Source organism: Panthera onca, chromosome A1 (genome assembly GCF_046562875.1).
Source record: "Panthera onca isolate mPanOnc1 chromosome A1, mPanOnc1 haplotype 2, whole genome shotgun sequence".
Lineage (NCBI taxonomy): Eukaryota > Metazoa > Chordata > Mammalia > Carnivora > Felidae > Panthera > Panthera onca.
In genome coordinates, this window is record NC_138339.1 from 223013686 (window position 1) to 223041444 (window position 27759).

The 27759-nt window shown below is 43.5% G+C and overlaps 1 protein-coding gene across 2 annotated transcripts in view; it reads left to right on the forward strand.

The window, feature by feature from the left end:
- The window catches only part of LHFPL6 (LHFPL tetraspan subfamily member 6), a 250668-nt gene that overhangs the window by 210529 nt on the left and 12380 nt on the right, over positions 1-27759 (forward strand). The window contains exon 3 of one of the 2 annotated variants that reach the window (XM_060637285.3): positions 9064-9162. The exons of the other annotated variant lie outside the window; for it this stretch is intronic. Coding sequence (XP_060493268.2) covers positions 9064-9162 — 99 coding nt within the window. The remainder of the gene's footprint in view (positions 1-9063; positions 9163-27759) is intronic. 2 annotated transcript variants of the gene reach the window in all.

The following is a 27759-nucleotide window of genomic DNA, read 5'->3' on the forward strand; positions in this document are numbered from 1 at the left end:
GCTCTTTACAGACTTCAGACTTCACACTTGAAGTCTGAGAAATAATTAGTATCATGGCACATATTTCCAGCAATGCGTGCAAACGAAAAGTTTCCACCAGGGACTCTCCCAAAGGTGTTTTACGGGCAGGCAGAGCGTATCCAGGCTAAGACTTAGGTACAAGGGTCCGTTGGGGGGTAAAGGCAGATCTCTTATAGAACACAGCACCGCTGCCCAGCTCCTGAGTGCTTCCATCTTTGCATTTATCTGTACTGTCCCTTCTCCAGGAGCAGTGTCTTCTTCTTAGAGGTCATTCCACCAACCTGGCTCTTTTACTATTTTAATTGTCTGGAACAGGGTGAGGCAAAAACCCTAGGGAATTCAGGTTGGCATGACCTAATAGTCAGTGCGTTCTTCAAGTGGCATCGTTTTTTCCATTTTAAGAATTATTGACCCATGTCTTGGATTATCATCTTCATTCTTCTTAGGAAGCGACTAAATTTCCAAGACCTCCTACAAACTGACCTTCTTCATGGTCTGCTCTCCCCTGATCGCTGATTTCAGCAAGGTGCCAGGTGCAGACTAAAGACTGAGCTAATTTGCACGAATTTGTGATTTACTCATGACCCCTTAAAAGTTGTGAAGCCTTCGGGATTGCAAAAATAGATTGCTTCTTAATTGCAAATGAGCCTGTAGCTGCAAATGATCTCAGACCTCCTCTGAGCACCCCACCTCTGTTACCACTTTCCTCAGATTGTTGCCTTGCTTCCTAGTGTCTTTCCTCACTTCCGCTCCTACAAACGCGTATTTCCAAAAAATGTGATAATGTGACTATTTTTTCATGATTTCCTTTATGGCAGTGACAAAGGAATTTGGTTAAAATACCATATAATTAAGCCCTTGAAGTTTATAAACCACCAGATTTATCAATCCAATAAAGAAAATCCATGTAAAGGGTATAAAAGTTTGTGAGCCAGAGATTCTAACTGAACCATTGGCTCCCCAGGAGTAAATTAGGCAACCAGAGCTATTAAAACCTATTAGGTCACTAAAATATCATTTGGGCAACCACCTCAAGTTCCAGAATGTTCTCTGAGCCCCATTTCAGAAGACAGTATAACAGCTAAGAGGTTTGTCATTTCGGGAATTTGGAACTACACTTCCGTGGAACATTGATTGCTACAACACGGTCGGAGGTTTAACACAGCTGAAACTGAAAAGTGGCAGATTTCTTCCATGAAAAAGATGTTCTCAGGGGCAGGTCCGAGATGGCAGCATAGGAGGACCCTGGACTGCCTTCCTCCCACAGATACACAGAATCCACACCTACATCTGGAGCGGTTCCTCCTCAAGAAGAACTGGAGGCCGATTGAACAGCCTCTGCACAACGAACGACAGGCCACGTATAGAAGAGTAGGAGAGACAGAGGCACTGCAAGGACAGAAACCCTACCCCTGATTCGGTGACCTACGGTAAGGAGGGCTGTCACTGAGGGGCCCACTCTCCAGCTAGAGGCACAGCAAAAAATCGTGCTTTAAAGGGCAACCAGACGATAAGGGAAGGAAATCCATTTACTAGCCTTATAGCTTCCACCAGACAGGTGAGGGACTGCTAGAACCCTCTCTGGGGTTGGAGGACCAGCGAGCATCATCGTGTGTATCCCCTCCTTCACCTGATAGTGTGGGCAGAAGCAGGGTCCATACTCCAGCTGGCCTGCTAGTCTCTAATGCAATGGGCCCCTGGCTCACATAAGCTCCAGCCATTCCCCCAACGAGGCACGGGTGTGTATGCCCCTAGTCCCATTTCCACCCCAGCCTCAGCCATCCAATCAAGGTGGTCCCGGTGCTCTCTCCAGCCCCAGCCCTCCTGTCCGGGGGACCCCACGGTCTCACCCAGGGACCCCTCCCCCACCTGCCTTGGCCTGCTGCATCTGTAGCCAGCTTGCCAAAGCCACCAGGCACCTGCAGTCTACACAGGGGATGCTCCTACAGAAGCCCACTCCTTCAAGACCGGGAGAGGTAGCTGTTCTGCCTAATTCGTAGAAACAAATACAATACAGAAAGTCAAACAAAATGAGACAAAGGAGCATGTGCCAAACGAAAGAACAAGATAAAACCCCAGAATCAAACCTTCATGAAAAAAAACATCCTTGAAGGAATAATGGTTAAGAATTCCCTTAACCTGGGGAAGGAAATTGACATGCAGGTCCAGGAGACACAGAGAGTCCAAAATCAGAGGAATCCAGAGAGATCCACACGAAGGCACTCAGAATTAAAGGCAAGACAGTTTCCTAGACAAGCAAACACTAAAGAAGTTATCGCCATTAAAGCAGCCATGGATAAATTCCTAGAAACACACAACTTTCCAAAATTATGAAGAAATAGAAAACCTGAATAGACCTGGTACAAGTAATAAACTTGAATTAATAACCTAAGAATCCTACAAAAAACAACAGTTCAGGATCAGATACCTTCACGGGTCAATCTACCAAACATTTGAAGAACCGTTAGTACCCATCCTTCTCCATTATTCCACAAAAATTTAAGAGGAAGGAATGCTTCCAAATTCATTTTATGAGACCAGCATTACCCTGGTATTAAAACCAAACACTGACACCACAAAAAAAAAGAAAGAAAATTATAAGCCAATATTCCCAATGAACATAGATGCAAAAAGCTTCAGCAAATCATTAGCCAACTGTATTCAATGATACATGAAAAGGATTCTATACCACAGTCAAGTGGGATTTATTCTAGGAATGCACCGCAGGTTTATATCTGCAAATCAACCGATGTTGTATATAGCACATTAATGTGATACATCACAATAACAAAACCAAGGATAAAAATCATATGATCATCTCAATAGGTGCAGAAAAAGTATCTGACAAAATTAGACTTTAATTTTCGATTAAAAAAAAAAACCTCTCAACAAAATGGGTATAGAAGGAACATACCTCAACATGACAAAGGTCATATATGATAAACCCACAGCTAACATTGTACTACTCAGTGATGAAAGGCTGGAAGTTTTCCTCTAACATCCGGAACAAGACACGGACGCCCACTCTCCTCACTTTTATTCAACATAGTATTGGAAATAAGTCCATGCATATATGGTCAATTAATCTATGACAAAGGTGGCAAGAACATACAATGGGGAAAGGATAGTCTCTTCAATAAATGGTGCTGGGAAAACTGAACAGCTACATGTAAGAGAATGAATTTGATCACTCTCTTACACCTTACATAAAAATAAACTCAAAATGGACGGAAGACTTGAATGTAAGACCTGAAACCACAAAATTTGCAGAAGAAAGCATTGATGCTTTTTGACATTGGTCTCAGCAATATTTTTTTCAACCGGTCTCCTCAGGCAAAGGCAACAAAAACTAAAATAAGCAAATGAGATTTTATCAAACTAAAAAGCTTCCGCACAGCAAAGGAAAACATCAACAAAATGAACAGGCAACCTGTGGCATTGGAGAAGATATTTGCAAATGGTATATCCAATAAGGGGTTAATATCCAAAATTATATAAAGAACTTACCCAACTTAATATTTTTTTTAACATTTTATTTATTTTTGAGACAGAGAGAGACAGAGCATGAACAGGGGAGGGTCAGCGAGAGGGAGACACAGAATCTGAAACAGGCTCCAGGCTCTGAGCTGTCAGCACAGAGCCCGATGCGGGGCTCGAACTCACGGACCATGAGATCATGACCTGAGCCGAAGTCGGCCACTTAACCGACTGAGCCACCCAGGCGCCCTTACCCAACTTAATATTAAAAAAAAAAACAACAAAAGACCAGGGCGCCTGACTGGCTCAGTCTGTAGAGCATGTAGCTCTAGATCTCAGGGTCATGAGTTCAAGCCCCATGTTGGGCATGGAGTCTACTTAAAACTAAAACAAAAACAAACAACCCAATTGAAAAATGAGCAGAGGACTTTGAATAGACATTTTCCCAAAGAACATATATAGATGGCCAACAGGCACATGAAAAGATGTCAAGCTCACTAATCATCAGGGAAATGCAAACCAAAACCACATGAGATATCACCTCACACCAGTGAGATTGGCTATTATCAAAAGAACAAAAAAATAACCAATGTTAGCAAGGATGTGGAGCAAATCGAGCCCTTTTGCACTGTTGGTAAGAACAAAATATTAGTGCAGCCATAATGGAAAACAGTATGGAAGTTCTCAAAAAATTAAAAATAGAACTAACATACAATCTAGCAGCTTTCCATTTCTGGGTATTTATCTGAAGAAAATGAAAATTCTAATTCAAAAAGATAATGTACCCCTATGTTCACTGCAGCATTATGTATAGTAGCCAAGATACAGAAACAACCTAAGTGTCCATTAATACATAAATAGATAAGGAAGATGTGAGATATATATCATGGAATATTACGCAGCCATGAAAAAGAATGAACTCTTGCCATTTGCAACAATATGGATGGACCTAAATGTTATTATGCTAAGTGAAGTAAATCAGAGAAAGACAAATACCGTATGATTCTACTTATATGTGGGATCTAACAAAACAAAACAAATAAACCAGCAAAACAAAACAGAAACAGATTCACAGATCTAGGAAACAGATTGTTGATTACCAGAGAGGGAGGGGAAGGAGTTGGGCAAAACAGGTAGAGGGGATTAAGAGGTACAACCTTTCAGTTATAAAATAAGTACATCATGAGGATGTAATGTACAGCATAGGGAGTATAGTCAATAATATTGTAATAACCATATGGTTACAGATGGTAACTAGACTTATCAGGAAGATCATTTCGTAATGTATAAAACTATCAAATCGCTGTGATGTACACCTGAAACTAGTAAGATATTGTATGTGGGTAATACTTCAATGATAATAAAAAAGATGCTCTCACTTGTATGTTAAATTATCTCTAACTTTATGTCACAATATAGTAACTTCAGTATGGACAATAAAATGCTAGTTGGCTCCATTCGACACACTAAGGGCAGTTGGTTAACATTTGGAGTATTCACTTCAGAAATTCACACTCCAGGAAAGATTGATTAGCATAAATTCCCTAACCAGAGACCACACCACAGAGGATTAACACAAAACCTTCTAATATCAATCAATACTTACTGAGGATTATTAATCAGTGTAAGTTGTACTAGAGAGAATTTTTAACTGAGAAAATGAATAACGTGCAAGTAATAGGGTAGGATAGAAAGACCTGTATCAGCACGAGTTGGGCACGTACTGGCCAGAGTCTGAGCAGTGAAAGAAACCACTGTAGGTATTTCAAGTAGAAAGGGATGTAGTCCAGGGATTTAAAGTTTCACAGACCTCTTAGGTTTGGGGAAGTGAAGGACAGAGAGGAATTCAGGAAATCAGGAAGTGCAAGGGTAGAAAGAAACTACAGCTGATGATCTGCCCTTAGTGGGTGATGTTGAGGAGGCTGCCTCCTCACTTTGGGGGGAAGTCACTCCCCAAATCTTATGTCTACGGTCTACAGAAAGGCATGTCCCTAGTTGCAGCTGCCAGTGGGGAATTGGTTTAGTTTTCTCTTTTACCTTCTGAATCCCACGCGAGGGCTTCTCATTGAGAGAACATGAGCCAGAATTTCTGCCAGCGGAAGAGTTTGGAAATGTAGTTTCTTGCTCTCTAGCCCCACCTAGAAAGGGAGAATCTAAAAGAGCTGGGGTGATTTTCATGAATAAGTAGTATTAAGCTTAGGGTATAAGGATCTGTCCAGCCCAGCATCCTTTTGAGATGGTCTCTTAGGTCTAGAATAGCCTTCTTTAAATTTTTTTTTTTAATGTTTATTTATTTTTGAGACAGGGAGAGACAGAGCATGAACTGGGGAGGGTCAGAGAGAGGGAGACACAGAATCCGAAACAGGCTCCAGGCTCCGAGCTGTCAACACAGAGCCCGACGCGGGGCTCGAACTCACGGACCGCGAGATCACGACCTGAGCCGAAGTTGGCCGCTCAACCGACTGAGCCACCCAGGCACCCCTAGAAGAGCCTTCTTCAGTAGCACTTACTGCAACTGTGAAAATAGTCCGGTGTGGTAGCCAACAGTTCCCTGTGGCTATCAGGCACTTGAAATGTGGCCAGTGCAATTGAAGGAATGAGTTTTTAGTTTAGTTTAATAAACTTAAATTTGAACTCACGACATGTGGTTCATGGCTACTGCATTGGGCAGTCCAGGTCTGAACTCTCTTTGGTCCCTGTCCCCCCTTCCTTTAAATGGAAGATATTGCCTGATTTGACCTAAAGTGTCCTAAACCTGCCGGTTGAAGATTTGTTGTATTTACAGTGTGTTGAATGTCCTTGTTCGAAGGACTATGTGATGGATTTGGGGAAGAGGGTTTCACCGGGCTTGCAGAATTGGGCATCTGACTGTTTTTTGCGCCAGCCGACTAAGAAACATCATTAGATATTTGGCTGAATTGAATCCAAGGCTTGCTGTCTCCATAACATAAAACAAGCAGAAAGGTAGCCGGAGGCCACCGCTGTTTACCTACGGAACCTAAAACTGCAAGAACCAATTAGACTGATCGGTTTGCAACATACATTTTTCCCTCAGAAAATGTTTCTCAGACCTTTATAATCTGCAGTATTTTTGCTGTTAGCACACCTCAGCAGATGACAAAACATACAAACACCACATAAATGTTAATACAAAAACCCACATAAGCTAGTTGCTGTCCCCTGAATACTCTTTTTTTTAAATGTTGATTGATTTATTGTGAGAGAGAGAGAGAGAGTGAGTGAGTGGGTGGGTGAGTGCAAGCAGGGGAGGGGCAGAGAGAGAGAGAGAACCCTAAGCATAGGCTCCGTGCTATCAGGACAGAGCCCAATGTGGGACTTGATCTCACAAACTGCGAGATCATGACCTGAGCCGAAATCAACTGAGCCACCCACGTGCTCCGAACACTTCTGTTTTTAATGTCAGCTATGCCCGTGGTATTTTTTAAAATCATGCACATTACATAAATTTCTATGTATGAAATTGTTCTTCATTTATATGGTTGGATCTGCATTTCGTAGTGTCATAAAGACAGCTCAATATTCTACAAAAGAACCCTGACTGCCAAGCGTTCCGCCGCTTGGAAAACCACATGCCAATTTGCTCCATATGTAAAATTCTCTCTATTTAGTTTCCCAAAGTGCCCGGCATCACACGAATCAAAACAGGCACTTTCGTGGATACGTGACACATTTTCCCGCCATCTGAAAAGGACATTAGCAAATGAGGCTATTTATCATTTCTTTCCCTATCAGAAAAAGAGAAAACTGATGATTTCGATGTCACGATTTTTCTTTTTCTTTTTTTTTACATTTGAAAATTTTCTCTTTCTGCATTTGTCATCCTTCAAAAAATTGCTCACAAGTTCTCAAAAAAATAGTGTCCCTTATTAATTTAAGAACTGGGTTATCATGGAAATGGTACCACATGATGTTTTGAACACTCACGGAACTCAATTCACACAAACTTTGGCCTCCTCACTAATTATCTCTTTACCTGGTGATGGATAACTTGTTAGAGTTGTCTTCAGAGAGCTACAAATACTGTCCTGAGGAAACCAGTCCCTGGGGCATTCGCTTAGTCGGCAAAACCTCATACCGTCGCTGAGTTATTTTTCAGCCTCGACACAATTCAGATCGATCCAACTGCATCGAAGGCATCCTGGAATTAGTGATTTGCAGTTTCGGTGATTCTTTGTGGGCCTTCCCTCGGATCACAGGCCCTCAGCATTAAACGCTTGTTTTACTGTTGACCAAGGGACAGATTGTGGGGAGGGGGAGATTTGTGTCGGTTCGTAGCGGGTGTCTGTCCACACAGCTCAGCGTAGAGGTTGGGAAGGGTTTGGGAAGCAGCTCCTCCTTAGATAACTATAAACAGACCATGTGTATGGGTTAGAACCACTCGGGTCATCTACCAGGAGCCCAAGAAGCAAGAGGGGGACAGAAAGGGACTCAAATACAGAAATTCTGCAAGTCTCTTCCAGCGGCGTTTGGGGCCCTGTCATTCCGCCTCTGTGTTACGCCGTGAGTGGATTTTCTCATTTAAGGGTCTCCCTCGTCTAGCACATTCTCTCAGGCAGTGCTGGTGTTCTCACCAATCAGACTATGTATGTGGTGGTCCTACAGGCCCAGCACACTTGTGGGACTTACGGACGATGACAGTACCCGCGGACTGATGCGACAGGATGGGTGCTTTCCGATTAGCCCTCGGATTCCGGTGGTGAGGGCCTAAGTCTCATTCAGCTTCTTGTCAAACCATGTTTAGACTTCGATCCAAAACTGCAGACGTGCCGATCAAAAGCTGTCAGCTCAGAGTGTGCTGCCACGATAACCTCATTTACATCGAGATAAAACCACCACCTTCTTCAGTTTAATCATCAATACTTTTGGTCTTAGCTGCAAGGAGGACTTAGATGATTGTGGAAGTATCTGTCTTCTAGGCTATTTCTGTGATGGATGAACGCTCCCTGATTCTCAACTCTTCACCAGAGTTCTAACGGCTGGGAGTACAGCTAACAGGTCCGATCCATGTGCCAAAGTGGTTCATGAGAATCTTCGCGCTCTCGCTGCCCCTAGGTAAAATTGGATGGTGCTGAAATATTCTAGTTTGATTCTTCAATTGGAAAGGAAAAAATCTAATGGATGATGAAGCATAACCTATTAGGCACTTTTGCGTGCTCTTGACTCACTTGTTTACATGGACGGATGGTGGACCTGGTGGGATTTTTACAAGCGTGATTTTTTAAAAAGCTTCTGAATTGTATTTCCTCAACAGGATTTGCAAGGCTTTTGATGCTTTGAAAGGCAAAGTCGGAACCAAACTGAGCTCTCAGGGGGTTTGTTTTGTTTTTGTTTTTGTTTTCCTTTTAAGCAGACCCGCAGTTGTTCATGGAATCAAACTGGCCTTAGATTGCTTTAAGGAGCAGTGGCTGGTGCTTCCCAAAACGCGGACCGGACACCGTGACCTTCTGTTGTATTGCTAATATGGACTCCCCCCTCCATGCGGCTGCCTTTACCTGGAGATGCAGAGGAGAACCAGTAAAGCCCTCTTGGCTTATCTCTTTGCAGGCTTGTTGATCGGTGCTGGCTGTGCCCTCTACCCCTTGGGCTGGGACAGTGAGGAAGTCCGTCAGACTTGTGGCTACGTCTCTGGCCAGTTTGACCTGGGTAAGTTTCCTTCGTCAATGACACTCCTTTTAGAAAAGAACCGCATGCGACTTTTCCTAGAAGCAGAGTGGAAGAGAGACAAGGGAGAAAAACACACCCTGTAGTGCAGCTAGCAGTCATGTGTAACAATACGCACACATTCGCTTATCCGTTTGTTGAGTGAAATTATGCCAATCTACCGTTTGCCTGAACTGTGGGAAGTATTGTGGATACAAAGCTTAGATAGAGCCCCTGCTCTGAAGAGTTTATATGCATTGATCAATTCATTTAAAAATCATGTGTTAATTACTTATTGCAGGTGCTGAAAAGAACTATGTGGAATTTATAGTCTGCCTGAGATTTCTCGAGGGCTAAGAAATCCAAAGCGATCTCACTCCAGAGTAATAGACAGCTTTGTGGGAGTGCTGGGTCTTGAACACAGTGATGCACGAGGGTCGTCTGGCAGTAGACAGAAGCATCTTGCAAGCCAGGAACACAGCAGATCGAGAGCACCAGGGAGGCATGAGAACAGTCCATCAGGAGGCCACAGGGGTAGGAGAAGCAGGGAGAGATGTGATTGAATAGTTAGAAGTTCACACACTGCTGAAGGACACCTCATGACTTTTTCTGGAAATTTCAGACATTTTCACTTGTAGCTATAGTGTGTTCTACCTAGCAGTCCATTAAAAAGATAGCATAGGACGATATGGCTTGCATCATGATAACTTGTACTAATTGGATTATATTTCCCTCGGTTGATAAACCTAACTTTTACGCCAACACTTCCTTATTTCTTTCTAGTTAAGTATCATGTCTATTCCAGCTTCTGTTATTTTAAGGCATATCATAATGAAAAACTTAACGAAAGTAAGCCTTCTCTTTATTGGATTATTTTCTGAGGATGTTTTTCTGGAATCGGTGTTCCCACATCGAGGATTATTGCCAAATAATAGCAAATATACGTTTCCCTAACATAAGGATAGATTGAGTTTTTGATGATTGGTTCATAGTGAGGTACTAACTTATACATTCGCTTTTCACATTAAACACTTCACTCTAAGAAGAAATATTTGAGGGAGGTGGTCTAATGTCAGTATTACTGTTATATCCCAAATCATCATTAAAAAATTGTATGGTAGAACTTCTGTGAAAAAAATTTCTGTCCGATACTGAGGAAAATGGACGGATGTGATACCATATCAAAGTCCTGTGGATTTGAAAATAAAGCATGATTTGTTTGACTCATTGGATGACAAACACCCTGCTTCCCTCAAAATAATACTAGCTCTTTTGGCGGAGAAGTTGGTACGTTAAATACTACGAATTTGCATGGATAAAAAAATATAAGAGGTTTCGGACCGCTCTTTCTTTCCTTCTCCATAAGGCTTTCCTAAGTCTGGATCAGTTTGTGATTGCCATAAATGCAGAGGAAAATGCTGGCACAAAGTTGAGTGTCAGCTTGGTTTTTGTTTGTTTTTCAGTTTTTTACCTTTTTTTGTTTGTTTGTTTGTTGGTTGGTTGGTTGGTTTTTTGGAAAGCAAACTGTGTCCAGGGGAGACATTTTAACATAGCGTTTGGCATTTTTCTTTCTCTGGTGTTTGAGGCATTCTTGGCCGTTTCACACATGCCTCAACTTGATTAGAATACTGTTCTTGCTGATCTCTTGCTATTGCGTGTTGCTATATTAATTAGCAGGTTGTAATGAAACCCATATCCTGTTTTTTGCAATTTTCATTACTGCATCTCAGTAGTTCATATCTTCCCGGCATTGTGGATTAAACACTTGAATGTCAAACTTAAAAAAAAAAAAAAAAAGACTTGCCTCTTTACTACTGGTAATAATTTCTTATGTTACTAAACTCACCGAAGCCATTTTAACAATTTAAAAACTCTGGTGGTTTTAATTTTTGCCACACCAAGTTTTTTTTTTTTTTTTTAATGTCTCTTAGCGGGATGGTGAGGAAAAAATGGAAACTGGCATCATCTACAGATAAAACGAGTCCTTGGTCCTGCAAAACTGCCTCTGTGTTCTATCTTTTTTTTTTTTAATTTTTTTTTTTAACATTTATTTATTTTTGAGACAGAGAGAGACAGAGCATGAACGGGGGAGGGGCAGAGAGAGAGGGAGACACAGAATCGGAAGCAGGTTCCAGGCTCTGAGCCATCAGCCCAGAGCCCGACGCGGGGCTCGAACTCACGGACCGTGAGATCGTGACCTGAGCTGAAGTCGGACGCTCAACCGACTGAGCCACCCAGGCGCCCCTGTGTTCTATCTTTAAAAAATGGCGACTGTTTCCTTGCACACTGATGGAGACTGAACTTCAGCGGAGCGAAGGCACAGATTCTGGTGCTCAGTTGGGAGAACCCAGGACCGCAGTTGGGAGCCACAGCACGTGTGCGAGGGGGAGCATTCTCACTAAGGCTGGCCCTGGGGCCCATGTTTTTAATGGTGTGCGTGTCAGTTGCCAGAGCCACACTGCCTCTACTTGCTTCTGAGAAGCCAATCTCATTGCTACTGCCTCTCCCAGGAGACTGTGTGGGCACATCTTCCCCCTGAGACCTGGGAAACGTTAATGTTGTTAAGGTTCATGCGGTCCTTATTGTGGGATGTGGGTCACTCAAGAAACCATCCCCTTTGTTTTTATATGGAAGATTATTTAAGGAGTGTGTTCATTCAATTACCCAGCCGACAAATATTTCTGAAGTGCTTACTGCCTGCCAGGCCCTGTGCTAGGTGTTGAGGACATGGCATCACCAAGGCATTTTGAAAGACCCCATGCATTGCCGTCAGGGAACCAGAACCTACCAGAAGAGCCAGATGTTCAAGAAGATAATATACACCGTCAGTGTGTCGGAAAGGAAGGCACTACATCGGACCTTGTGGTTGCCTTGCCAGCATCGTTCCATTCTGGTCGGTGATTCTAAGCCAGAGGCAGGGAAACAGCTCTGTGAAGAGCCGGCTAGTGACTGTTTGCAGCTTTCGGAGCCATATGGTCTGTGTCGCAACTATTCAGCTCTGTGTTGTAGCATGAGAGACACTCCATGCGCGAGTGGGTGTGACCGTGTTCCTGTAAATTTGTTTTTACAAAAACAGGTGGTGGGGCCACAGTCTGAGGACCCCTGATCTCAACCAAAGCATGCCCCCGCCACTCCAGAAATAGGTTCATTTCAGATAGACTCATTTATTGATCCCTTCAGCCTCCCAGACAGCTGGTCGGGACGCAGGGCACCGATCGCGCTGAGCAGCCTGGTCCACTTGACCTAGTCTGCTGTATACTTACTACCCTCTTCATGTTGTGGGCGTTGCGAATTAGGTGACCAACTCTCTAACTTCGTCTTGGTCATCTTACCTCTTAATACTAGCTTGGGATGGGGCGGCGTAAGCCCATTTAGACCGGTGATATTGCAGGAGATGTTTCCAGAGGCTTTGGGAGAAGAAGGGATCATATGCCTAAGGGAAAGGCACCAGAAGCCATGCTCCCCCCTCCCTCCAGCAGCCGCCTCTGAGTAGGTAGAATGGCAGGTGGGGACAGCCTCCAGGGGGAAGGGGTGGGCAGAGAAACCAGCTGGGGTTCAGCCACCCCTGAAGCACGACTTCCCTAGGAGCTTTCAACCTTGCCGATACATAGTACATAATACATGGTGATTCATTTCCTTACTGGGTAATTTTAAAGGCATCCTTTCTCTCTCTTTTAAAAATGTTAACTTATTTTGAGAGAGAGAGAGAGAGAGAGAACAAGCAGGGAAGGGGCAGAGAGGGGGAAGATAAAGAATCTCAAGTAGACTCTGAGGTGTCAGTGCAGAGCCCAACACTGGGCTCGATCTCACGAACCTTGAGATCATGACCTGAGCCGAAATCAAGAATCTGGCGCTTAACCAGCTGAGCCACCCAGGTGCCCCAAGGCAGCCTTTCTCATACTGGCAGCTGAACGCAGCCTAACTGGTATTTTAGTTAGTTGCTATGTCACAATTCAAGGGGACTTGACCTCTCCTGGAGGCTTCCTAAGGAAGGAGTATTTTTAGCTGAGCCTTCAAGGCTGTGAAGTGTTTAGGTAGATAAAGAGTGAATGTGGGTGTGTTTTAGGCTGCAGGGAGGCCAAGGAGAAGAGGGAAAGAGCCCAAGCAGGCACACTGGAGGAAGGAGGAATGCTGGTGGGGTGAAGGTAGGAAGGGCTTCCCAGGCGTTTAAACTGAGTCCAAACATATAAGACGTAGTTAAGCAAGGAACAGATTTCATAAAAACTCACATTTGTGGTTTTAAGGTAATGTGGTAGGAGTCTAATAGAATCTACTTTTTAAAATGCCTTTTTCCCGGGTGCCTGGTGGCTTAATTGGTTAAGTGTGTCCAACTGTTGATTTCGGCTCAGATCATGATCCCATGGTTTGTGGCCCCGAGTCAATCAGCACAGAGACTGCTTGGGATTTTCTCTCTCTCTCTCTCTCTGTCTCTCTCTGTCTCTGTCTCTGTCTATCTCTCTCTCAAGAATAAATAAAAATTAAAGAAGATAAAGTGTCTTTTTTCCTTGGCAAGGAGACTTGGGGAGGATTTTTGTGTGTGCCTTGAAAACAACTTTATAAGGCTATTGATTCTTTGTCAAGAATTAAGTGCAAAGCTTTGGAGCAATTTCACAAAAATACCCACTTTTGCAAATCAAAGATTGTTACTGTTTACCTTTGGATCATTCTTCTTTATGGAGAAGCGAGGAGCATGTTTGAATACACGTATTTTTGAAACAAGGAAACCAGAGTACAAGCAGGCTGCATAATGAATTTCTAAATTATGCAGCTAAAATTGTACAGCTTGCCTTGACAGTAGCTTTCACCCTTTAGAAGCATTAGAATCAGAGGCCGACTTGTTTCTCTCATTTGTTTTATTTTTTATTAAAACAAATTTTTTTAAGTGTTTATTTTTGAGAGAAAGAGAGAGAGAGAGAGACAGAGCGCAACCGGGAGAGGGGCAGAGAGGCAGGGAGACAAAGAATCTGAAGCAGGCTCCAAGCTGTCAGCAGAGCCTGACGCGGGACTCAAACTCACAACCCGTGAGATCACGACCTGAGCTGAAGTCGGACGCTCAACCGACTGAGCCGCTCAGGTGATCCTCTCATTTGTGTTTTAAACAAGTATCTCGGGTGATTCAGGTGCAAGGGGTCAGCAGCCATACTTTGAAACAAAATCACCCGATTTATAAAGAAAATTATATTTTTTTAAATTTTTTATTTGAGGATAGCTGACACACAGTGTTACATTCGTTTCACATGTACAGCACCGTGATCCAACATCTCTGTTCGTCACGCTATGCTCACCACAAGTGCAGACATCATCTGCCACTACACAATACTGTTAGTCCTTGACTATATTCCCTGCGCTGTGCCTTTCATTCCCGTGTCTTGTTCATTTCACCACTGGAAGCCTGTATCTCCCCCTCCCCTTTACTTGTTTTGCCCATCTCGCTACTCCATTTCCCTCTGGGACAACCTTCAGCTTGTCCTCTGTAGAGAGAGAAAATTAGTTTTTTGTACTTTGCTAGAATTTAGTTTAATATCCACTTTGTTTTATATAAACTAGGGGGCTTTAGCTTTAGGTTACAGAGAGCTGATTCCAGCTGGCGTACACAAAGAAAATATTTACCATCTCTTATTACAGCAAGGCCAGAGCTAAGGTGAGCTGCAGACTTGACTGATCCAGGGGCTCAAAGATGTTGTCCAGGGCCCAAGATGTTGTCCAGGGCCCAGGTTTTTCCCAGACCGGAGACCTGCCGCGTGTGGGTTCTTCTCCTCCATCTTGAGGCTGGCTCTCTTCTTCTCATCGACGATTACGTTTGGCACTTGTAGCCTGTTCGTGTCATAGAAAAGAGGGGGAGTCTCTCCCCAGTCCCAGCAGTGGAATAAAAGTCCCTCTTCTCAGTCTGATTGGGCCAACTTGAAAGAATAAGAGCTGTCAGGGGTTACCGTGTACAAAATGGCTTCTTGTGGCCGAGCGTGGATGGGTTCAGAGTTTTACAGAACCAGATTTTACTGAGAAGTAGTGGCATCTGTAAGCGGAAGATGAGGCTACGAACGGAAAAGGCATCTCAGTGTGTCTTTTTGTTGTGGTTGGACTTGGTGCCCTGCTCTCCTTCCATCACGAAGTCCGTGGCTGCAGATTAAGGGTCAGTAACGGCTCATGCTGTGTAAGTGTCAACAATGGTGAATTTATGTATTACTTTTTAAGAGAAGAAAACAGTATAAGTGTTAAGAATAATATGTAAGGTAACACAATATCTTCACATAATAAAAATACAGTAGACGTTTGCTGTTATTATTCATGTTATTTGCACAGGACCATTTTTAATGAATATTGGTTGATTAATCTTTTTTTCTTTCTTTTACATTTTATAACAGTAAATTGGGATTTACACATTAAGCATAAGGTCTCTCTAATCAGGTTGTCCAATTGATTTAATTCATGCCTCGAAGATATTTTCATCCACCAGACTTTTCTAATTATATCCTTATGATCAAAAGTAGTGTTTCAATTAATTTGTCTTGCTAATTTGCCAAGTAAATTTGAGTAATCATTGCTTTCATTTTGCTATTTAATTTCATTAAGAAGCCATCATGTTTCCTGTTCTTGAAATTATGCTCTTGGATTCTCAAGAACTACTGAGAACTCAGAGCCTGTCAGTGTGAAAAAGATGAGAGCCTGTTTCTTCCAAATTTTCAGACCAGGGAAGAAATCTCTTCTCATCGAATCTGAACAATAACCACGTCACATCTCTTTGGGCACATCTCTTTCACTCCTGACTTCTGTTTTTCTCCCTTCAAACCTAATCACACTTGAGAAAAAATAATTTGCAAGTTATAGTCAGTGGGACAAAATGAGAACAAAAAGAGAAAATTTGTCCAAGTTGCTAGAAGTCATTTAGAAGCTCCAGGAGGAGCCTGTATTCCCTCAAATAGCATGCTAGCACAGGAGGATGGCAGAAGACCAAGCAGCCGCTAGGAGCTAAACCAAGACCCAAACTGGGTAGTCCCAGGGTTACTCACAGGAACCCTCTAGAATGTGACTCTAGATGATGCTGGTCAAGTGCCACGGGCAGAGGAAGGTCTGTGTAGCCAGTGATGAAGTGATGGGGCAGCGCCCAGGCAACTCTGAAGGAAATGCAGCCAGGTTGGCCGGTCACTCAGCCTTCTTATGGTTCTCTTTTCATGACAAGAAGGGTTTTCTGCATTCATTCTAGAATGAGAGGAGAAGAACCAATTCACTTCAGGGCCATGAATCCCAGTGGGACCATGACAGTAATGGCAGCCCATGCACATACCCGTTTTAAGTTATCGCTTAGTAAATGCCTCTAGTACTGCTTTAGCAAAAAGTACCCCATTCTCTATAATCATGGGTCCAATTCTGTCTGCTTCCCTAAGTGCATCTTTGTAGGTTCCAGATGAACCAATGGGACAGGAATTTTTCAACTTCGGCGTCTAGTTCAGGGTTTGGCCCAGAGCAGTATTCTGCAGATTTATTTATTCGACAAATACTTATTAAGCACGTTCTTGGCATCAAAAAATTGTGCCACAGACTTAGGATGAAATTTTGAATTAAGATAAACATGATCCTTACGCATGACACATATCTGCCACCTACGAAATGGTTAAACAAAGGGAGGGAAAGAGGGAAGAATGATGGAGGGGAAGAGAGAATAAAGAGACGTGGAGGGAAAGGAAAGAGGATGAGAGGGAAGGAAGGAACCCTACTACTAATTTCTGACCTCTAAAAGGGAAGTTGCCATCATGTGTCTGTATATACTTGGCCATTGATAACCCGGGGAGAATTATGGCATTACTCTCTAAAGGAATATGGCTGAACCATCTCGCAGAAAAAAATCAAGTTAAGGGTCATCGTTTAAAGAATGAAATGCCCCAATAGGTGAAAAAGAAAGAGCTCTAAATTCTTTCCTTCCTAGAGTCCTTTTTGGTTTGGTTATTTCGGAGAAGGATTATTCCCAATCTTGTATTCAGCCTTTTTAAAACTTAATTCAGTGACTTACAGTGATTTGCACCAGTGGAATTCAGTGATTGTAGAAAAAGGTAATTCTCTTTAAAAGCCTGTGAGACACAATATTTCATAAGATATGGCCACCACACTATTGAGAAGAATAGACTAATCTCTCTTTTAAAGATTTTTCTTAAGTTTTTTCAGTGTTATCCCCATTATAAAAACAAAAAATATGGGGTGTGTATGTGGCTTGGTTGGTTAAATGTCCAACTCTTGATTTCAGCTCAGATCATGATCTCACCATTCCTGTGATCGAGCCCTGCATCAGGCTCTGTGGTGACAATGCAGAGTCTGCTTGGGATTCTCACTCTCCCTCTCTCTCTGCACCTCCCCTGCTCGTGTGTGTACATTCTCTCTCTCTCTCTCTCTCTCTCTCTCTCTCTCTCTCAAAATAAATAAATAAACATAAGAAAATAGATACACCTCAGTTCCCTGCCATTTTAGATATAGTATACTTAAGGAACTTCAGGAAATTCAACTGGCTTTTCTAATTATTCTTTTGTGTGAGGTGCTCTTAACTATTTTCTTAGTATGTTCCACTAGAATATTAATCTAGGGGTAGAAAAGCACTGATTTTAAATTTAACTGTTTCTGATGTTTTAGGTCCTCTCTCAGGAATGAACTTTGTTCAACTGATTCTATCATTGATGTCCTTAAGAAAGAAAGGGCAATTAAGATAAATTGGCTATGTGAACATCATCTTAAATAGATCTGTAGATTGTATTGAAATTTCCTGGTAGTTAAGGATTTAGGAAATAATCTGCTAATTAGGGAGACGAATCTATCCCCTCCTACCATCCCAAGCTACCCCTTTGGATGATGTGATTAGTGCAGCCCCCTTGAGAAGTCCTCTCCTTGCTCCCTGCCCTCAAGGAGATTATAGTTGAGAGATTTATCACAGATTTATCTTAGAACACTCTCTTATTAAATAGTAACACTGAGGAAAGACCTGCCAGTGAACCTTCCAGTTGCTGGGAGATTTGTCTACACAAACATTAGAGAAGAGTTCTTTCAGATCTTGATAGTAAGATTCTTAATCTCAGGAGAAATATTTCTGCCCCAGAGTTGAGAACTCAGATGTTTTGTGACCTTACTGTGTATTTTTGCCTTTGTTTCCTAACAGAAGAGAGATAGTAGCCACTTTTCCTCCTTAGCAAGCAGGTCTTCCTTTAAGAAAGGGCCATTTGTAAACATTATTGATTAATAACATAGCAAATGTGTTTTAGAATAAAACCAAAAATATAAGAAAATAATCAGGAGGCTGATATGACTTCTTTTTTTTTTTTTTTTTTTTGGTTTATTTATTTTGAGAGGGAGAGAGAGAGCACAAGCAGGGGAGGAGCAGAGAGAGAATTCCAAGCAGGCCCCATACTGTCAGCACAGAGCCCAACGTGGGGCTCTCTCTCACCAACTGCGAGATCATGACCCGAGCCACAATCAAGCTATGGACACTTGACTGAGCCACCCAGGTGCCCCAAGGCTGATCTGATTTTTAACCTGGTAGAATGTTGACAAAACTAATTAATAGAGAAGATTTGTAGAGAAAAAATTCATTTATGAGATCTTTTCAGAAAATTTCATATGAATGGATTTTTCCAGATAAATGAATTTTCCATTTAAAGGAATAGTTAATGGAAAAAAAGCGAGGACTGGCTTCCATCCCAGCTTCACTCCCTTAGAGCTGTTTGATTCTGGGCAAGTTATTTGGCCTCTCAGAATTTCAGTTCTTTGGTCTCTCAAACTGAATGACAACCCCCACTTCAGAGGCCTGTGAAAAGGATTAAATGTGGCAAAAGTGGAAGGTGCTTTGAACGTGGAAAACCTACGGTAAATATTAGTCCCGCCTTTCTGCCTTAAAGGCCAACACATTTCCTATTTTAATCATGTTGAAATGGTTTGAGGAGGTAGATGTATTATAGCCAGAATCCATCCTTTTAGCCAGAATATATGAAACATATAAAAAACATAAGCAAGCCTGTAAAAAATAACCTCATTCGCAGTTATGTTCTCATATGACTCATAAGGAAAGGTTCGTAGGAGTCATGGACATTTGTTTAAGAGTGATTTGCCTTTTCTCTAAATAGCCAAGACTGAAAAATTTTTTGAGTTCTTTCGGGGGTTTTGTTGTTGCTTTGCAACAGTTTTATGTCACACTGTTGGCAGTTATTCATTACAATTATTACTTACGCCTTTCTGTCCTTATTCCCTCACTTCTAATTTGTGTCCTTTCTCATCTAATCGTCATGCATCCTCTTAAAATCATGGTTTAAAGGAACACAGTTCAGCTCTGTTTCCGTGCACTATGTGTCTTTTTTTTTTTTTAATTTTTTTTTTTAACGTTTTTATTTATTTTTGAGACAGAGAGAGACAGAGCATGAACAGGGGAGCGTCAGCGAGAGGGAGACACAGAATCCGAAACAGGCTCCAGGCTCTGAGCTGTCAGCACAGAGCCCGACGCGGGGCTCGAACTCACGGACCGCGAGATCATGACCTGAGCCAAAGTCGGCCGCTTAACCAACTGAGCCACCCAGGCGCCCCTATGTGTCTTTGAAATACTGATTTTTGTATGCTCTGGACAGTGTTTTCTAGGTTTTTTTTCTTGCCTCCCGATTTGGGGTCATATTTTGGGTAGCTGAGAACGTCAGCTACGTGATGTCTGGATGGTAAGCTACTTTGGCTTGGCAACTGGCTGTTTTGATGACAATGGCAAATGAGTTCAGTGTTACAGGAGCCCTGGTTCTAAGGAGTGATGTCTCCAGATAATTCAGGGGTCCAAAGTCCATGAATAAGCTTCAGAGATTTGTGACCCCCCTGAAATTGTGTGCAAATTTCATATGCCTGTGTGTACATGCTGTTTTCTGGAGAGTTTATTCTAACTTTTATATAGTATTCAAATGGGTTCCTGACATCTGGAGACTTAGAACCTTTGGTCAACCACATTTGGAAGTCTGATATTAGGAAGCTGAGAAACTTGACCTCTAGACTTTATCTGCCAATGATTCTCAAAAGCCCTCCCCCGACCCCTGCCCAGGAGCTTGGAAAGCTACTGAACCCTTTTGACTTGATTTCATTATCTATGAGTGTTTGTCACGGGGATGTTGTAGGGGGAAACATCATACTTACGCTAAGCATTACTGCAAATAGATACTCCCATATACCAATACTACTTTGGGTTTTTTTGTTCGGTTGGGTTTTTTTTGTTTGTTTTTTGTATTTTGTTTGTGTTTGCTTTTTTAAAAAGTCAGCTTTATTGGGATATAATTTCCATACGGCAAAATTTACGAATGTTAAGAGTACAATTCAAAGGATTTTGACAAGTTTGTAAAATCACGTAACCACCACCAAAATAAAAATACCGAACATTTCCCCTACCCCCAAAGGATTCCCTCATACTCCTGCTAATTCTACTTTAAAATCGTATCTGTGAAAATGAGTGCTCAGCCATCCTGGTGAATTGAGTATGTTTCCACTCAGACTTCTGGCCAGTTCCTTTCATGCTGCTATCAGAAGGCAATTATTTAGCATGTCTCCAGAGCTCTTGGTTCTGAACTGTCTTGTCAAAGATGTTTGTATAATGAGCAGATAGATCTTGAATCCTGCTGGAGCAGACGGCAGGTTTGTTTATTGTTTAGTCTAATAAAGATAATGTCTCCCTCTGGTGTGAAGCTTGGGCGGATTTGTTTACAGCCTATTATAAAAAGTTGGGGTTCTCTAAACATGGGATTCCTCAACTGTGACCCAAACTCACTGACTTTGCCGCATCAGCCCCTGTGAGATGTGGGAGGCAAGGGGGTGGATGCAAATGTGAAGCTCATGCTGCTTGCTGTCTGTGAATAATACATCTCCACATCTCTGATGTGGGAGTCTCTTGTCTCCTCCAGCTTCTGTGAAATGGTGGCAGTTTAACGTGTCAGCTCGCAAGCACAGTAAAATCTCAGATTCCTCACCTCCTTGACATCACTGTTATAATGCCTGTAATTCATATGAAAATACTTCAGGATAAAGAGAGATGTGTCTGTCAGTTAGGGATGGTCACAACCCAGGTGCATCTTCCAGACCAGATACTCAAGGCTGCTGGTACGAGTGTTCTGATATCTGTATCCCAACCAACACCGGCAGCTTTACTATTCGCACAGCCCTGTCAGAAGTGGATTTTTATTGGTGGAATTAATATCTTATTAATTAGCATGATGAATGTTAAACGTGGATTCTTCTCAGTGAGACTGTGGATTAGCTCCAAGAGTTAAAGGCACTCCTTATCCTTGCTTGAAGGGATGGAAACATCCACCCTGCCTTTAGCCATTATTCTAAGTCCCTGTGATACTCAAACTCTCAAACAACCGATTTTCCATGGGCCCTGACCAATCCACACTAAAATCTTGGCCACGGCACTGGAGCAGGCTCCCCAGGGGTCCTGCTCTGCCAGGCACTAGCTCTTTGGTTTCTGGGACATGAGGCTAGGATTCTCTAGGGTTCCCAGACAGGGAAGGGACAATGGGACACTTGGGGAACTTGGAGAAGTGGCTGTTCACCCACCAGTACAGAGAGGTACATATTTTAGTATTTCTGACAACCGGTACAGGTTCACTGAAGCATGCCCGCTATGCATACAATGCCCTCAGGAATGGCAGCCAAGGCTGGATCATCCCTAAAAAGCTCAATTTCCAGCCTTTGTTTGGAGAACTTTTGGTTGTTTGTGGCCAAAGGGACCAGAGTCCTGCCCTGGAACATTGCTCCAATGGCTCCTTCATGCAAAGTGGTGTTTGCAAGCACTTAAAGGATAGAGAGCTAAGATTTAACTAGCTCCCAGGACAGGTCGATGACCTGGTTTGTGCCTTGATTGCTGTTTGTTTAATAAGCGTCTGTCTGTGTAGCAGGATTTGGTCTGAGGCTTGCTTTCATCATAACTTGGAAATGAGGTTGTAGGAGAGTGGCTCCCCGATACCATCCCTCACACTTTTGCAGCAGTGACTGTAATTTACCGGAGGGTCTCAAGGTTGTGCTTGACCAAATTGGATTAGGCTCGTCCACAGCAGCCACCTTACGCACAAGGAGGGATCGTCCAGGAAAACCTCTTAAACGGAGGACCGGACACCGAGAATATATTCAGAGGCTGCTTGGTGGCTGATGGAAGCATGACGGACAAAGGGAAGAGGGCTGATAAAATGCCATCAGGACGGAGTGCAGTACGTCTTCACGTAGGTTTCCTGGAAAATTGGCTGCAGCCGCGGGCTACACAGAGGACAGGCAATTAGAGACAGTCTAGGTACCTTCACACTCTCTTTTGGGGCCATTTATGAGTCAGAGGAGCAGAATCTGAGGTTGTTCCAGCCTTTATAAACAGCAATGACAGACAGCTAGAGGATAATCTGTCACCATACGCTGAAGAAAGCCCCGCTGGTTGTCTCAGCCTTCCCCACTCGGAGATCGGATTCTGGGTCGGTTCACAGCGTGAACACAAAGGCCACCAGCATACGTTGTGTATATAGAGCCAATGTGTGTGCCTTATCACCTTCCCAGTGGCGTTATCTCTAGTGAAACTTTCAGGATGAATTCGGTGCTAAGGGGCAAGGATTCATAACAACAAGCTGGCCGGACAGGACAAAGGGAAAACCATCTTTTACATGTAAATGGCGCAAATGTGTACATTAGTGAAATTATTTCCTGGGCCACAGAACAGAGGCCCGTTGGACTGGTGCGATCATAAGAATTCAGATGCACTCACCCTACTTTTCTGACACTTGAACTGGGATTTGATTATGCTTCTGGAAGCACCAGGGTGGTTTTATTTTGCCATTGCTTTGTGTCGTGGGAATGCTGTGTAGGCAAAACAGCTTAGCCACCCGTTCCATGGTTATGTGGCTCTTACTGGAATTCAGGAGGGGATGGTGCAGGACCTTGAGTCAGCGCAGACTTTAAGACAAAGGCCCCTGAGTGGATCTGATTGGAAGGACGAGCAATGAGCAGGTTTGGTGTGGCAGGGTCAGGAACAGCACTGAGAGAGGAAGTGAAGTGCGAGAGGAAGTGAAGCATGGCACCTGGGCGGCCACACCCACCAAAATACTGGAACGTGTGTTTCTTAGATCTTTCAGGATCAGTTTCTCTGACTGATCCATCTCCACCCGCTTCTCTACCCCCACATAACACTGCTCTTGTTTTGTTGTATTGTGACAAAATGTATGTAACATAAAACTGTATCATTTTAACCATTTCTAAGTGTGCAATTCAATGGCATTAAGTAAATCCACGGTGTGGTGCAACCATCATCACTAACCACTTTCTAACGTTTTCGTCATCCTAAACAGCATCTGTACCCGGTAAACAAGAACTCTCCATTATCTTCTTCTGCCAGACCCTAGTAACCACTATTGTACTTTCTGTCTCTATGAATGTCCCTATTCAAAGCACCTCATACACGTGGACTCCTACAATATTTGTTCGTCCTTTTGTGTCTGGCCTTTTTTAAACGTGTTTTTAATGTTTGTGTATTTGTCTTGAGAAAGAGAGAGAGCACAAGCAGGGGAGGGGCAGAGAGAGGGAGAGAGTGAGAATCCCAAGCAGATTCCGTGCTGTCGGTGCACAGACCGACATGGGGCACAAACCCACAAACCGTGAGACCATGACCTGAGCTGAGATCAAGAGTTGCATGCTTAACCAACTGAGCCACCCAGATGCCCCAGGGTCTGGCTTTTTTCACTTAGCATAATGTCTTTAAAGTTCATCCATGTTGTCTAACATGTGCCAGAAGTTCATTCCTTCTTACGGCTGAATAATATTCCATTATATGGACCCACCACATTTTGTCTCTTCATCTAAGCCTGCTCATTTTTTACCTAGTTGTTTTCACACTGGTGATTTATTTATATTGATATGAATACACCTGTTTCACTGGTTTGTTGGTAAAAGAGGTTGTTGGTTTATCCCCCCCTCTGCCCCCCGACCACACACAATTTTATAATTATTTCCTTTGGCGTTGGGAAGTTAACTTTAAAAGCACAGGTAGGTAATGATGTGGTGTACATCCTCATTGCCCAAATAGAACTGGTTTTTTGGTTAAGAATAACCCAGCATCAGCACCCTGCTTTAGATTACAACCAGGAAATTCAAAGTTATAAACAAAAAGAAAGAATCTCCCTACTGAAGAAAACACATTCAAGAGACCTGGGAAGACGACTTTGGTCATTGGTGAAATACAGGAGATGACCTATATCAAGGGTGAGCATGTCATGTGACAAGTATGTCCTGTTTGTTTTTTCAGTAAGTTTTATTGAAACACAGCCATGGGGGCGCCTGGGTGGCGCAGTCGGTTAAGCGTCCGACTTCAGCCAGGTCACGATCTCGCGGTCCGTGAGTTCGAGCCCCGCGTCAGGCTCTGGGCTGATGGCTCGGAGCCTGGAGCCTGTTTCCGATTCTGTGTCTCCCTCTCTCTCTGCCCCTCCCCTGTTCATGCTCTGTCTCTCTCTGTCCCAAAAATAAATAAAAAACGTTGAAAAAAAAAAAAAAAAAAAAAAAAGAAACACAGCCATGCTCATGTGTTTACTTAGTGTCTATAGCTGTTTTTTTTTTTTAAGTTTATTTACTTTGAGAGAGAGAGAGAAAGAGAGAGCAGGGGAGGGGAAGACAGAGAGAATCCCAAGCAGGCTCCCAAGCTGTCAGTGCAGAGCCCAATGTGGGGCTCGAACTCACAAACCGTGAGATCGTGACCTGAGCCAAAATCAAGAGTCAGACCCTTAACCGACTGAGCCCCCCAGGCGCCCCCTCTATGGCTGCTTTTGACCTAAATTATTTACTCTCTGGCTCTTTTCAGAAAAAGGTTGCCAAGCCTTGCTGTAGATGATCCTTTTCCAGTGTCCCTTGTCTCTAAAATCTGTGATGCTGTGATGTGCTAGGTGGAAGGAGGAGAAGTGAAGGAAGGATAAAGTCACAAGGACACAGAAATGGTCCTTGACAAGGCTCGAAGTGTGAAAAAGCCTCTATCCTGTTCAGGCTGAATTCCTTACCGTAGTCCTGACCCTGCACCCTCCTGGCCTGCTGGAGTTGCCAGAGATGGCTTAGATGGCACGGAAAACTCCGGAAAACTCCTGGAGGTTTCTCTTAGCGAGCATATGCTTTGCTTGTGTGAAATCTATATATCAGCCAGAAAAGCCCCTTTCCTTCCGTGGGAAGTGTTGTTTCCCACGTGGACTATACATAACCAGTAGCCTGGAGGCGCTTTGTGGAGGAAGGGGGACCTGTGTCCCTCTGCTGCCTGTGCCCCTCCTGGAGCAGGTGGAGCCAGCGCCCCTGTCCTTCCTCACCGGGACACCTGCGTCCGCACACATACACCGCTCACTTACCGCTTGGCGCTGCTTTATGACGAATGCCAGGATGTCCTCTTTATTTCGGCGGGTTTAGTAGGCTGTTTGCTTCGTTGGCTGTGGTCCGCTCTGGTCCGCTGTGGTCGGCAGGAATGGGAGGGGGCTTTGTGCGACAGAGGATGCAACTTGAGGGCAGGGACTCCCCAGATACCCCACTGAGTGCTGTGCCCCGCAGAGCGAGGAGTGCGAATGCAGGGGAAGAGGGTGAATGCATGTTTTCGTGGGGCAAATTGCACAATAAAAATTGCCATCAGTTCTCATTTTGCATGCCGTAGGACCCACGTATTTATTGGGTTCTTGCTCTTTGTATTTACAAGCATGAAAGTCTCCCAGTCATTTTACATATGTATGTGTGTGTGTGTGTGTAATTTATATTTTTATATATACGCGGGTATAGGTATACATTCATGTATATAGACACAGTTAATTTTTATATTTGTTTAATTTTGATTTTGAAATGAGCTCAGATTTATAGAAAAGTCACAAGGGGCGCCTGGGTGGCTCAGTCGGTTGAGGTCATGATCTCGCGGGGCGTGAGTTCAACCACCGCATAGGGCTCTGTGCTGATCGCTCAGAGCCGGGAGCCTGCTTCTGATTCTGTGTCCCCCTCTCTCCTCTGCCCTTCCCCTGCTCTTTCTTTCTCTGTGTCAAAAATAAATAAGGGGAAGGGCAGAGAGAGAGGGAGACACAGAATCTGAAGCAGGCTCCGGGCTCTGTGCTGACAGCACAGAGCCCTATGCGGTGCTTGAACTCACGAACCGTGAGATCATGACCTAAGCTGAAGTCAAACACTTGACCGACAGCCATGCAGGCGCGCCCTTATCTCTACATTTTTACGCAGTGACAAGTTTGGGCATTCTCTCTCTTTCCAGACACAGGAGGACAGGAGGTATCATTTTAACCACTTGTTCCATTAAACGTTTGAATTAAAGCTTTTGTATGTTTTAGGCCAAAGGCTTAAAACTTGTTTCTTTTTTTACTAGTGACACCTTTGTTCAGTAACTTCTCAAAAGAACAAATGGATTCCTTTTGTTCTTGTTTTTTCTAAATGCATATGCAGACAAGGTGGTGTGAATATGAAGAGACATGAAGGAGTTTATTCGAGAAGATAAGGCCTATCAAACTTGCGTCTGTGAGATTTAAGAGGACAAAAGCTTTTGTCTCTCCACTGATCCTTCCACCTTCCAGCCCTCATTATTTATAAAGCAAAAAAGATGAAGTCAAAAATATCTACTTCTTTGCTACACAAGCTTTTCATTTGTATCTTAACATGGTGAAAAGTTTAAAAAAATTTTTTTTTCTGTTTATTCAGTTTTTGAGAGGCAGAAGCAGTCTCCCTGTGTCAGCACAGAGCCTGATACAGGGCTCGAACTTGAACCGTGAGATCATGAGTTGAGCCGAAGTCTGCCGCTTAGCCAGCCGAGCCACCCAGGTGCCCCAACATGGTGAAAATGTTAAAATATCCCAGAGGAAAGATAGTCCACCTTGATAAATGAAGTCAGTCGTCTCATTACATCTGGACCCAGGCACTCACGGCCACAAGGCTGGGAGCTTAGCAGCGACCTAGTGAAGAAAGAAGTACGCTAGGGACCAGTGGGGCTCAGGTTCAAAATCAGAGCACAGGAAGGCCAAGGACCCATGGAGTTTTGTGTCAGATGGCGTCGGCGAGAGGGTAGGACTGCCTGAGCCACTGCGCTTTGTGTTGTGCTTGAACAGCACTGTACAGTGGGGGTGGGACTGTGGCCAAATCTCTGGGTGGGTCTGAGGATGGCATGATGGCTCCCGACCAACCGCTGAGCATTTACAAGCAGACAGTAGCCGAGAAGGATCTGGAGTGTGCCCAGGGCTTGGACAGAGTCAGGGGAGGGTCAAAACACCTGGCCTGGGGGCATGCTCATGGTCAGGTTCACACCGAGGAAGGATCAGTTGTCTGAATTCATCAAGCAAACTTATTGGACCCCCGCTCCCCACATTCTCTAGAAGGGATGGTGTCGCCACGAGAGTGCTGGTTTAGTTCCATCGCCTCAGGAGTTGGATGCCAATTCAGCCAGGGGCAGGCGTTTAATAACCAGAACCACCGTGCAGGGTGGACACAGAGACGTGGAGTCTTCTAAGAAGACCCATAAATTCAAAGGAGGAAAATATATTTCATCTCTCCTTGGCATGGAAGTTCTAGCAAAGACAAGTGCTGTCTAACAAATGCGAGAAGTACACTGGACTAGCTCATCCT